The 12,334-nt window shown below is 48.0% G+C and overlaps 1 protein-coding gene and 1 long non-coding RNA gene across 19 annotated transcripts in view; one reads left to right on the top strand and one right to left on the bottom strand.

The window, feature by feature from the left end:
- TENM2 (teneurin transmembrane protein 2) overlaps positions 1-10,089 on the top strand; it is a 1,678,453-nt gene extending 1,668,364 nt beyond the window's left edge. For all 18 annotated transcript variants that reach the window (XM_055285322.2, XM_055285321.2, XM_055285327.2 and 15 more), the window contains 2 exons: positions 6,222-6,352; positions 7,986-10,089. In XM_055285322.2, coding sequence (XP_055141297.1) covers positions 6,222-6,352; positions 7,986-8,747 — 893 coding nt within the window. In that variant the 3' untranslated portion in view covers positions 8,748-10,089. The remainder of the gene's footprint in view (positions 1-6,221; positions 6,353-7,985) is intronic.
- Positions 1-12,334, bottom strand: part of LOC129486044 (uncharacterized) — a 45,310-nt gene that overhangs the window by 29,482 nt on the left and 3,494 nt on the right. The window lies entirely within an intron of this gene.

Here is a 12,334-nt window from a genome sequence, read left to right as displayed (position 1 = left end):
GAACTCCTGACCTGAGGTGATCCACCCGCCTCAGCCTCCCAAAGTGCTGGGATTACAGGAGTGAGCCACCGCGCCCGGCCTCAAACCTGTTTCTTAAATGGACTATTGTTATGTGTGTAAATGCCAAGTCTTTCAATGACTAGTCCGTGCCCAAGGAAGGTGGATAGATCAAAGCTCTCAGATTCCTTCTCCGTAGAGGGTTCTTATATATCCATATTTTTGGCAGCAATGTCAACATTAAATATCTCACAATAGTCCCGGGGCAGAAGGTAGTTATGTCTGAGCCCCTTCAGAAGTGTGTTCTCAGGCAGAGACAGATCCACTGTCACACTACTACTAGTCAGGGTAGCTCTTATCACATATGTCCAGTGCTCATTCATTCCTTCATTCTGTAGATACTTATGGAGCACCTATTTTGTGCCAGGCATTGTTGTAGGGCCCGGGGAGACATCAATGAAGAAAACAGGTTTTTAAACTCCCGATTCTGGTGGAGCTTGCCTTCACCAGGAAAGCTGCAGTGAAAGAGACAATAAATACAACAAATGTGGAAATGACACAGCATGTTAGAAGAATGTGACTGTTGTTTTGGGGGGACATGAGCAAGGTAAGGGGACTAGGGATTGCAAGGGGTGGGGATCGGGGGGTGGCAGTGGGGTTGGCCTTACCGGGCAGGCAGTCTGAGCAAGACTGAAAAGAGGAGAGAGAGCGAGAGAGGCAGAGGATACGTTTAGGGAAAAGCCCGCTGGGCAGAGGGCCTACCAGCATAAAAGTGGTGAGATGAGTGCGTCCCTGGCATGTTCAAAGAACAGCACAGAGGCAGGAGCGAGGGAGCACATGGGAGATGCAGTCAGAGAGGTCGTGGAGAGAGCCCTTCGAGGCCATTAGAAGGACTTTGGCTTTTTCAGTGAAAGATGTGGGGAGTCCCTGGGGTGCTCTGAACCTCTGAGGAACGTCATGGGCAGCTCCTGATTTTTTTTTTTTTTTTTTTCCCGTGACCGAGTCTCACTCTGTTGCCAGGCTGGAGTGCAGTAGCATGATCTCGGCTCACTGCAACCTCTGCCTCCCGGGTTCAAGCGATTCTCCTGCCTCAGCCTCCCGAATAGCTGGGATTACAGGCGCCCGCCACCAAGCCCAGCTAATTTTTGTATTTTTAGTAGAGACGGAGTTTCACCATGTTGGCCAGTCTGGTCTCGATCTCCTGACCTAATGATCCGCCTGCCTCAGCCTCCCAAAGTGTTGGAATTACAGGCGTGAGCCACTGCGCCTGGCCAGCTCCTGATTGAAAGGCTCACTCAGATTGCTGAGCTGATAAGGAATGTGGGGTGCTGATAAGGAATGTGGGGTGCAGAGCGGAAGCACGGAGGCCAGTTAGACATCCCTCCGGAGGTGCTGAACCGAGTAGAGGCAGTGGAAGTGGCGAGAGGAGACACATACGCGGGATCTATTGTGAAAGTAAAAGTAAAGGATTTAGCTGCATGACCCGGCAATTCCACACCTACGCATACACACAAGAAAACGGAAAACAGGCTTTCTACGCATACACACAAGAAAAAGGAAAACAGGCTTTCAAACAAAAATTTATACAGGAATGTTTATAGCAGCAGCATTCATAATAGTAAAAAAGTGGAAACAGGCCGGGTTCAGTGGCTCACGCCTGTAATCCCAGCACTTTGGGAGGCCGAGGCGGGCGGATCACAAGGTCAGGATATGGAGACCATCCTGGCTAACACAGTGAAACCACGTCTCTACTAAAAATACAAAAAATTTGCCAGGTGTGGTGGCGGGCACCTGTAGTCTCAGCTACTCGGGAGGCTGAGGCAGGAGAATCACTTGAACCCAGGAGATAGAGGTTGCAGTGAGCCGAAATCGCGCCACTGCACTCCAGCCTGGGTGACAGAGCAAGGCTCAGTCTCAAAAAAAAAAAACCAAAAAGTGGAAACAACCCAAACATGTATCAACTGGTAAATGGATAAACAAGGCACACTGCATGCTCCAAAATGGACAAAACTTAGAACCTTAAAAACATTATGCTGAGTAAAAGAAGCCAGACACAAAAGGCCATGTATCATGGGATTCCATTCATGTCAAATGTCCAAAACAGGTAAACCCATACAGACAGCAGTTTGTGGGAGGGGTAATGCAGAGTGACTACTAATGGGTCTGAGGGGCTTTGAGGGGTGATGAAAATGTTCTGAAATTAGTAATGATGGTTGCATAACATTGTGAATGTACTGGAAACCACTGAATTGTGTACTTTCAAATGGTGAATTTTATACGAATTTTACCTTTTTTTCTTAAGGTAAACGATTAGGCCAGGCACAGTGGCTCATACCTGTAATCCTAGCACTTTGGGAGGCCAACGTGGAGGGATCACTTGAGGTTAGGAGTTCGAGACCAGCCTGGTTTAACATGGCAAAACCCCGCCTCTACTAACAATAATACAAAAATGAGCGAGGCATGGTGGCGGGCACCTGTAATCCCAGCTACTCAGGAGGTTGAGTTACAAGAATCGCTTGACCCTGGGAGTCCAAGGCTGTAGTAAGCTGAAATGACGCCACTGCCCTCCGGCCTGGGTGACAGAGTGAGACTCCGTATCAACAACAACAACAACAAAAAAGGAAACGATTTACTAATGTATTAGATGTGGGGAGTGGAAAAAAGAAAGGAGTCAAGGATGACAGCTGGAAGGATGGGGTTATTACCCAAGATGGAGAAGACTGTGGGTGGGGCAAGTTTGGAGGAAGAACAAGAGTTCAGTTTCGGACGTGTTAAATTTGAAATGTAATTAGCTATACAAGTTCAGCGTTCAGGAAGAGGTCTATGCTAGAGGTACGAATTCTGGAGTCAGTATCTGCATGTAGATGGCATTTGGGGACCAAGCCTGGCTAAGATCACCGTGATTGTTGAGTGGAGATGGTTGGGAGAAGAAGCTCATGGACTGACTTCAGTCTGGGGCATCTCGACATTAAGAGATCAGGGAGATGAGGTGGAACAAAAAACAGACAGCAGCTACTAATGTAGGAGAAGAAAAAAACAAGAGAATGTATTACCCAGAAAGCAAAGGAAAAAAAAAAGGCGGGAGAGTTCCGCTTGTCAAACACTCCTGATAGGTCAAGTAGGATGAGAACCAGTAGCAACACTGGGCTTGGCAAATGGAGGTCACTCATGACCTTGACAAGAGTAGTTTCAGGGAAGTCACGGAGGCAAAAGCCTGATTCAAAGGAGAAGGGGAGAAGAATAAGAGACAATGAGAATAGAAAATTAGTTTGAGTTTGAGAAGTTTTTGCACAGGGGAATTAGAAATGGGTGGTCGGGGGCAAGAGAGGAATTTTTTTTTTTTTTTTTTTTTTTTTTTTTTTTTTTTTGAGACGGAGTCTCGCTCTTTCACCCAGGCCAGACTGCAGTGGCACAATCTCGGCTCACTGCAAGCTCCGCCTCCTGGGTTCACGCCATTCTCCTGCCTCAGCCTCCCGAGTAGCGGGCACTACAGGCGCCCGCCATTGCGCCCGGCTAAATTTTTTGTATTTTTTTTCTTTTAGTTGAGACGGGGTTTCACCGTGTTAGCCAGGATGGTCTCGATCTCCTGACCTCGTGATCCGCCCGCCTCGGCCTCCCAAAGTGCTGGGATTACAGGCGTGAGCCACCGCGCCCGGCAAGAGGGGAAATTTTTTAAACATTTAGCAGCACGTCTATACGCTGATGGGGTTGATCCACTGGAAGAGAGAGCAAATCAATGATATGGAGTGAGAGAGAAAATTGCTGGAGTGATGTCCCTGAGTTGGCAAGAAAGAGTGTGACCAAGTGCACAGGAGGAGGATTGAACTTGCACAGCTCATCTAGAGTGAGAGGAGAAAAGCCGGAAATATGAGTACAAGTGCTGGTAGCCATATCACCATCAGCAAATGTGATGGGAGTTCAGGGAAATTGTCCCCTGGCTGCATCACTTAGAATAGGAGATGAGGTCAGCTAGTGGGAGGAAGGAGAAGCAGGTATTAGGGATTTTTGGAGATGAGAAGGAGTAAAATTGTCCAGGAGGATGAGAGGATAGCTGAATGGAATAAAGGAACTTAGTAAGATCACCAGGCAGCAGGCAGGCATGCTTTCAATTCCTGCTGGGGAATGTAAAGTGACACAGGTCAGCATGGTTATGATTTTTTCCCCAGCCACATTCAGTTGCACAGGTGCAAACACGAATAGGCAAAAACTTCAATGTAACCAACACTGTGATTTCACCAAGCAAGTGTGGTGAGGTGAGAAAGGGGGAAGGGATCCGAAAATACCACCAAGGGAATGATACCAGTGACTGTCCTCTAGATAAGGAGAGAAGAAAAACCAGGAAGATGAGGGACAGACGGTGAAAGGAGCTTGGGATGGATTGGAGGTACTGGGGGTTGAGTGGGGGGAGATTAAAGGATTAAGGTTGTCCGGTTACAAGAAGGAGTAGGTGCGAAAACATTGAGGCAGTGGTCAGAGGGTGATATGCATGAAATTGAGATGATGGAGGGATGAAAATGATTGGGGATGACAAGGTCCAGTGAGTGGGGAAAAGACCATCAAAGGAGAGAAGATCAAGCAAACAAGAGGCCAGAATGTTGGAAGGAGCAACTACCTATATAATGAAATCACTAAGAATTAATTCAGGGAAAGAGATGGAGGGAATGACAGGGGAGCAGAAGCTAAAAGCTTTGAGAAATGCAAGTGAGTGCTTCCTGCGTTACAAACGCACTTGTACCTCCAGGTCCAGTGATTGTAGGTGAATAAGCAGGGAGACCAATGTTCTTGGCAGAGAGAGTTTCAGTAAGAGCAAAAAGGGAAAGGAACCATTAGAAAAGAGATTGAAGACATGAGGTGGCGGGGGTGGGGAGTGTGTGGCGTCCGATGCAAATGTGAATTCCAGAGGGCCCAATGGAATTATTTGGGGAACTAGGGAAAGGTGAAGCTGGGGCAGGAAATGAAGGGATTGGAGGGTGTTGGGCATGATTTGGGGGGGTGCCCACTATAAACAGGGATAAGGAACATAAGGAGATTAGTCCTGCTGGACTCCAGGCCAGTGGTGTTGGTGAAGATGTAAGCGTTTCAAGGCACGGACATCCAGGACTCTCTATTGATCAGTGTGGAAGGAGTCTTTTTCTAAGGACCTCGACCATTCAGCAGAGGGGAGGACACTTGGGGCAGGTGGCATAATTCCCAATGCAAGGACTTGATGTTGACCTCTGGCAGGTGGTCTTACTCTGAGCAGCCAGTGCCCTCTCTTGGTTTCTCTTTAAAGAGTAGGAAGGCTGGGCTGGGCACGGTGGCTCATGCCTGTAATCCCAGCACTTTGGGAGGCCGAGGCGGTCAGATCACCTGAGGTTGGGAGTTCGAAACCAGCCTGACCAACATGGAGAAACCCTATCTCTACTAAAAAATACAAAATTAGCCAGGTGTGGTGGCACGTGCCTGTAATCCCAGCTACTTGGGAGGCTGAGGCAGGAGAATTGCTTGAACCTGGGAGACGGAGGCTGCAGTGAGCTGAGACTGTGCCATTGCACTCCAGCCTGGGCAACAGAGCAAGACTCCATCTCAAAAAAAAAGAGAGTAGGAAGGCTGGAGAAAGCCTCTCATGGTCCAGAGGACTCTGCTTTCCATCTGTGTCCAGCTCTTGGAAACCCCTTTCCATAGTGAGCCAGCCTCAGTGCAGCGGCCCCAGTCCAAAAGGCCTGCACGGCAATAGGAAGCAACACTGCGTGGCCTGTGACAGATGCTCCCTTAAATACTTGCTAAATAAAGGAGTTGATATTTATTGAGCAGTTAATGTGCCAGGCACTGTGAAAAGCCTTTTATGTGGATTTTCTCCTTTGATCTTCATAACAACCCAATGAGACTGACACAATTATTATCCCAATTCATATCTGAGGAATCTGAGGCTCAGAGAGGGGCTGGAACTTGCCCAAGGTCACACAGTCAGGGGATTCGAAGCTAGATCTGTCTTACTTGAGCAAGGGTCTTCTTAATCATCACATGGTGGTTATCAAATGACCAAGTTTGGAAGGACATCTGCTTCCTAAAACCCATGTATGGAAGCCCTGGGTCTGGACTCAGGAGACAGTCACAAGCTCTTCCTCCCTCCCCTTTGGGCCCTACACCCAACCACCCATTTTATTTTGTTCTCTCTTTAAGCTCCGCTGCTGCTCTCTATCCATTGTGATTTCAGAAACCTTTATTTTTGTTTTCCACCATAGATGTGAAAAGCTGGCTTGTGATGTTTGGATTTCAGCTTAGCAACATCATTCCTGGCTTCCCAAGAGCCAAAATGTATTTCGTGCCTCCTCCCTATGAATTGTCAGAGAGTCAAGCAAGTGAGAATGGACAGGTAAGCGGAGGTTCCCACCAAGAATCCAAATGATTGTCATCATTCCCTTTTGCAAACAGAACCTCATGGGAGCCAAGGGCATGTCAGTGCAGGAAAACATTGGAGCTGGGTATAAAAGGTGCAAGACACATTGAGACTTCCCAGGAAAGCGAATGTCAGTGCTGTCACCTGTCTGGCACAGCACATATTTCTTCCCAACTTCTATTAATGCCTTAATTGTGGTATCATTATCTGTTCAGTAGAATACCTTTGAGTCACTCCTTGATTAACAACAGCACAGAGAAATCTAGCAGCAACCTACCATCTGCACTGCCTATAAGATCATAACCCTTTCAGCTTTTATGGGACGTCATAAAACTGTGGTTTGCAGTTTCTGTCCCATTAAAGAACATTTTTATGCCCCACATAAAACCTCGGCGCTTTATGGCCAAACGTATACAGATTGAGTTTTCAGAACATAATTTGTGCTTGGGTCTTTCTGTGATGACCGAGGGGTGGTCAGTTTCCATCTGGGTGCAGCTGAGACCTCTGCTACAATCAGATGGGAGGGGTTCAGATAACCCCTGCTACAGAACCGGCGCTCAGCACTATCAAAGTCTGAAAGGTCTCAGCTGCTCTGAATAATTGTCCACATTGTGTAACTATAGAGAGGCAAGGAGGAGCTGCTGGGTAATTGTGAACAGCGTTCACTCAGTCCTGCCCCTTGGGGACCACTCAGTGGATGAATAGCCATCATTTCTCTCATTTATCTAAGTGCCGTTACCTCCCAAACTCAGCCTCTCCCATTATCCCAGCCTGTCCCCCAACCACCAATTGAGACAAGTTGTAATTTGCGAGTGGAGAACTCAAGGCCAAGGAGATAATGGTGATTTCATCCCCTGCGGAACCAGGGCGAGGATGCAAAACAACTGCCTCAAAGCCGGGGGATATTCCCTCTGGCCCTCAAAGCCTGAATCTCTCAGCCTGCTGCTTCTCAAATGTTCATATGCACACAGATCACCCAAGGCATCTTGTTCACACGTAGCCTCTGACTCAGTAGTTCTGGAGTGAGGCCTGAGATTCTGCTTTTTGAACAGGACAGGTCCCAGTGATTCCTCTGCTGCTGGCTATACTTTGAATGGCAAGGTCTTAACCCAAGGAAGTTAATGAATATCCAAGTCATTGGCCTCCGGGAAATCTAGCTTACAGTGGTGGGGTTCAAGGCTGTTCAAATCAACATCCTGCCCTTTGGGTCAGGACGTTCCTGGGTCTGAAGCGGGCAAGGCAGTTGCCAACCATCAGAGTGCAGAATGGGGCACTTCCCGAGTGGTGGCGTGACCTGGTAGGTGTGTAGGTCCGGGTGCCCATGCCAGCAAGGGGTGAACCTCCTTTACCATTTTTTTAGTTAGTGGCAATTGCAAGATGGACAGACCACACCATCAGAGCATTAGTAATCAACCAGCCATCCATAGTTCAGAGGACTAGTAATCAACCAGCCATCCATAGTTCTAAAAGGTAGGACTGCATCAGCTCAGATCTGGATAGACCCAACACTAGTTCTTGCAGGAGAGTTCCAAGCCTTTCTCTTTGGACTCTTTTTGAGAGAGCTACCCAGCTCATCTTCTCAGCTTTCTCTGTTTTCTTATCCCCACAGCTCATTACAGGTGTCCAACAGACAACAGAGAGACATAACCAGGCCTTCATGGCTCTGGAAGGGCAGGTCATTACTAAAAAGCTCCACGCCAGCATCCGAGAGAAAGCAGGTCACTGGTTTGCCACCACCACGCCCATTATTGGCAAAGGCATCATGTTCGCCATCAAAGAAGGGCGGGTGACCACGGGCGTGTCCAGCATCGCCAGCGAAGATAGCCGCAAGGTGGCATCTGTGCTGAACAACGCCTACTACCTGGACAAGATGCACTACAGCATCGAGGGCAAGGACACCCACTATTTTGTGAAGATTGGCTCAGCCGATGGCGACCTGGTCACACTGGGCACCACCATCGGCCGCAAGGTGCTGGAGAGCGGGGTGAATGTGACCGTGTCGCAGCCCACGCTGCTGGTCAACGGCAGGACTCGAAGGTTCACGAACATTGAGTTCCAGTACTCCACACTACTGCTCAGCATCCGCTATGGCCTCACCCCCGACACCCTGGACGAAGAAAAGGCCCGCGTCCTAGACCAGGCGAGACAGAGGGCCCTGGGCACAGCCTGGGCCAAGGAGCAGCAGAAAGCCAGGGACGGGAGAGAGGGGAGCCGCCTGTGGACTGAGGGCGAGAAGCAGCAGCTTCTGAGCACCGGGCGCGTGCAAGGGTACGAGGGATATTACGTGCTTCCCGTGGAGCAATACCCAGAGCTTGCAGACAGTAGCAGCAACATCCAGTTTTTAAGACAGAATGAGATGGGAAAGAGGTAACAAAATAATCTGCTGCCATTCCTTGTCTGAATGGCTCAGCAGGAGTAACTGTTATCTCCTCTCCTAAGGAGATGAAGACCTAACAGGGGCACTGCGGCTGGGCTGCTTTAGGAGACCAAGTGGCAAGAAAGCTCACATTTTTTGAGTTCCAATGCTACTGTCCAAGCGAGAAGTCCCTCATCCTGAAGTAGACTAAAGCCCGGCTGAAAATTCCGAGGAAAACAAAACAAACGAATGAATGAGCAGAGACACACACAATGTTCCAAGTTCCCCTAAAATATGACCCACTTGTTCTGGGTCTACGCAGAAAAGAGACGCAAAGTGTCCAAAAGGAACAAAAGAACAAAAACGAATGAGCAAAGAAGAAAACAAACAAAAACAAAACAAACACACGGACCGATAAACAAAGAAAGGAAGATGAGAAAGAAGGCCTCATATCCAATTACCTCACTCATTCACACGTGAGCGACACGCAGACATCCGCGAGGGCCAGCGTCACCAGACCAGCTGCGGGACAAACCACTCAGACTGCTTGTAGGACAAATACTTCCGACATTTTAGTTTAAGCAAATACAGGTGCATTTAAAACACGACTTTGGGGGTGATTTGTGTGTAGCGCCTGGGGAGGGGGGGATAAAAGAGGAGGAGTGAGCACTGGAAATACTTTTTAAAGAAAAAAAAAAACATGAGGGAATAAAAGAAATTCCTATCAAAAATCAAAGTGAAATAATACCATCCAGCACTTAACTCTCAGGTCCCAACTAAGTCTGGCCTGAGCTAATTTATTTGAGCGCAGAGTGTAAAATTTAATTCAAAATGGTGGCTATAATCACTACAGATAAATTTCATACTCTTTCGTCTTTGGAGATTCCATTGTGGACAGTAATACGCAGTTACAGGGTGTAGTCTGTTTAGATTCCGTAGTTCGTGGGTATCAGTTTCGGTAGAGGTGCAGCATCGTGACACTTTTGCTAACAGGTACCACTTCTGATCACCCTGTATATACATGAGCCGAAAGGCACAATCACTGTTTCAGATTTAAAATTATTAGTGTGTTTGTTTGGTCCAGAAACTGAGACAATCACATGACAGTCACCACGAGGAGAGAAAATTTAAAAAAAAATAAAAACAAAAAAAATTTTAAAAATAAAAAAAATAAAAAAAGTCTAATAAGAACTTTGGTACAGGAACTTTTTTGTAATATACATGTATGAATTGTTCATCGAGTTTTTATATTAATTTTAATTTGCTGCTAAGCAAAGACTAGGGACAGGCAAAGATAATTTATGGCAAAGTGTTTAAATTGTTTATACATAAATAAAGTCTCTAAAACTCCTGTGGACACTGGTCTTGTGTGGAAATGCTTTGAGATGAGAAAAAGGCAAGCGTTACTGGAGAAAAAGAGAAGCTGCCCAAACGTGTGGAGGCTGAGCTGGTATTTTGAACACCTGGAGGAGCTTTTTTCTTTTTTTTTTTTTTGGTGAGACAGAGTCTCACTCTGTTGCCCGGGCTGGAGTGCAATGGTGTGATCTCGGCTCACTGCAACCTCCGCCTCCTGGGTTCAAGCGATTCTCCTGCCTCAGCCTCCTGAGTAGCTGGGATTACAGGCGCACCACCACACCTGGCTAATTTTTGTATTTTTAGTAGAGCCAGGGTTTCACCATGTTGGCCAGGCTGGTCTCGAACGCCCGACCTCAGGTGATCCACCCACCTCAATCTCCCAAAGTGCTGGGATTACAGGCGTGAGCCACGGCGCCCTGCCTGGAGGAGCTTTTGTTAGAGGTATCTTCATGCTCCCCAATTCTAGAGCTAACTCTGCCTGCATCTGCAGCCCTTTCTCTGCATGGAGCAGAAGTGGACAGTCTGCATGTGGTGTGGGTGGGCGGTGAGGACCCTCAGAGCCTGCCCAAGCATGGACGGATCCCTCTAGCCCTCCTGGGACATTCAGGCTCCTCCCTGCAACCACATTCTAGTTCTGAGAGATGCTGGCAGAAATTAAAGGGGAGCATTCACTACACTGGGAGATGTGTGCACGTGTGTGTGTGTGTATGCTTTCATATTTCTTTCCAGACTACATCAACTTACCCAAAATCTTGCCTATTTGGGACAACCCAATAAGAAAAGCACGGCTGGTTTGGATAACTTTTGTTTTACATCACTCCTAAAGTTAGAATAATACTATCATTAATTGCTAACATTTATTGGTGCTTACTTGGTGCCCAGCATAGTGCTAAGGGCTCTGCATGCAATATTTTAGTTCGTCCTCACATTTCATTCATTCAATGACATTTTCTTGAGAGCTTCCCTCGTGCCACAGGGAAGTTCTGGGCTAAGTTCTGGGTAAGAGAGGTGAGTAGACACCCATGGGCCCTTGCCTCGTGAAACTATGGGCAGGAGTGGACAGACAGTAGGAAAAGCATGGCATCAAGAAGTGAAAATGGGCTGGGGGTGGTGGCCCATGCCTGTAATCCCAGCACTTTGGGATGCCAAGGTGGGCGGATCACTTGAGGTCAGGAGTTCAGGACCAGCCTGGCCAACATGGCAAAACCCCATCTCTACTAAAAATACAAAAATTAGCTGGGCATGGTGGCACATGCCTATAATCCCAGCTAATCAGGAGGCTGAGGCAGGAGAGTTGCTTGAACCTGGGAGGCGAAGGTTGTAGGTAGCCGAGATCGTGCCACTGTACTCCAGCCTGGGCAAAAAGGGTGAAACTCCGTCTCAAAAAAAAAAAAAAAAAGACACAGAAAGTGGGTGGTTAGGCCCGAGCACAGGAGAGGCCGGCAGGGTTCACAAGACACAGTTAGAGGTTCGATTTTTTTTTTTTTTTTTTACTTGAAAAGCAACAGAAAGTTGTGAGTTTTGATTGCATAAAAAGTGCTGTGGCTGCAGTGTGGAGGACAGGGAGGGGAAGCTGATGTGGTCACCTAGGTGAGATGAAGGAGGAGGCCAAGGAAGCCGTCAACCTAAGCTAAAGCTAGTTTTTTAAAAACTGACTGGATGCATGCCCCGGACAAGCTCCTAGGTGAGAAATCTGAGGCCACCATCACCCAGCGGGTAAGTGGTGGAATCAGATTCAAGCCCAGCTGTGGCCAATTCCAAATCCTCTCCAGGAAGTCTAAGGCCTCCTGAGGGCCCATCACCCACAGGTGAAAGGAAAGAAAGAGAGAGGCGGGGCTGGCCTGCTTGAACCCAGGTACCGGGCTTCACAAGCTCTCCTAGCGTCACTAGCAGAGCCGGTGATGACTTAGTAAAGCAAGCAGGCAAATGGCCCAGAGCACTTCCCTCTGGAAGCACTGGTGAACAGCCACATCTCCCCAGGGCTGTGAGTTTGGGCCGTTTCCCTTCAGGAGGAGGATGGGAAGCAGGAGACAGCTTCTCTGTCTTTAGGCTGCTTGGGCCCAGTTGCTGCCTGCCTTGTTTAATCTGGCTGGTGTCAGGAGTACTTGGAGAAATCTCACAGAACAGCTTCCAGTGGGTTATGAGGACCGCTCAAATCTTGGTTTGGTGGGAGTTTCCTGTGGACCGGCCACTGTGTTTTATCCTCCTGCAGTAGATGCAGCCAGTAGGGCCCACCAGGACAGGGA

The sequence above is a fragment of the Symphalangus syndactylus genome, chromosome 7 (genome assembly GCF_028878055.3).
Source record: "Symphalangus syndactylus isolate Jambi chromosome 7, NHGRI_mSymSyn1-v2.1_pri, whole genome shotgun sequence".
In the NCBI taxonomy this organism is placed as follows: Eukaryota; Metazoa; Chordata; class Mammalia; order Primates; family Hylobatidae; genus Symphalangus; species Symphalangus syndactylus.
This window is presented reverse-complemented; position numbering and strand designations above follow the sequence as displayed.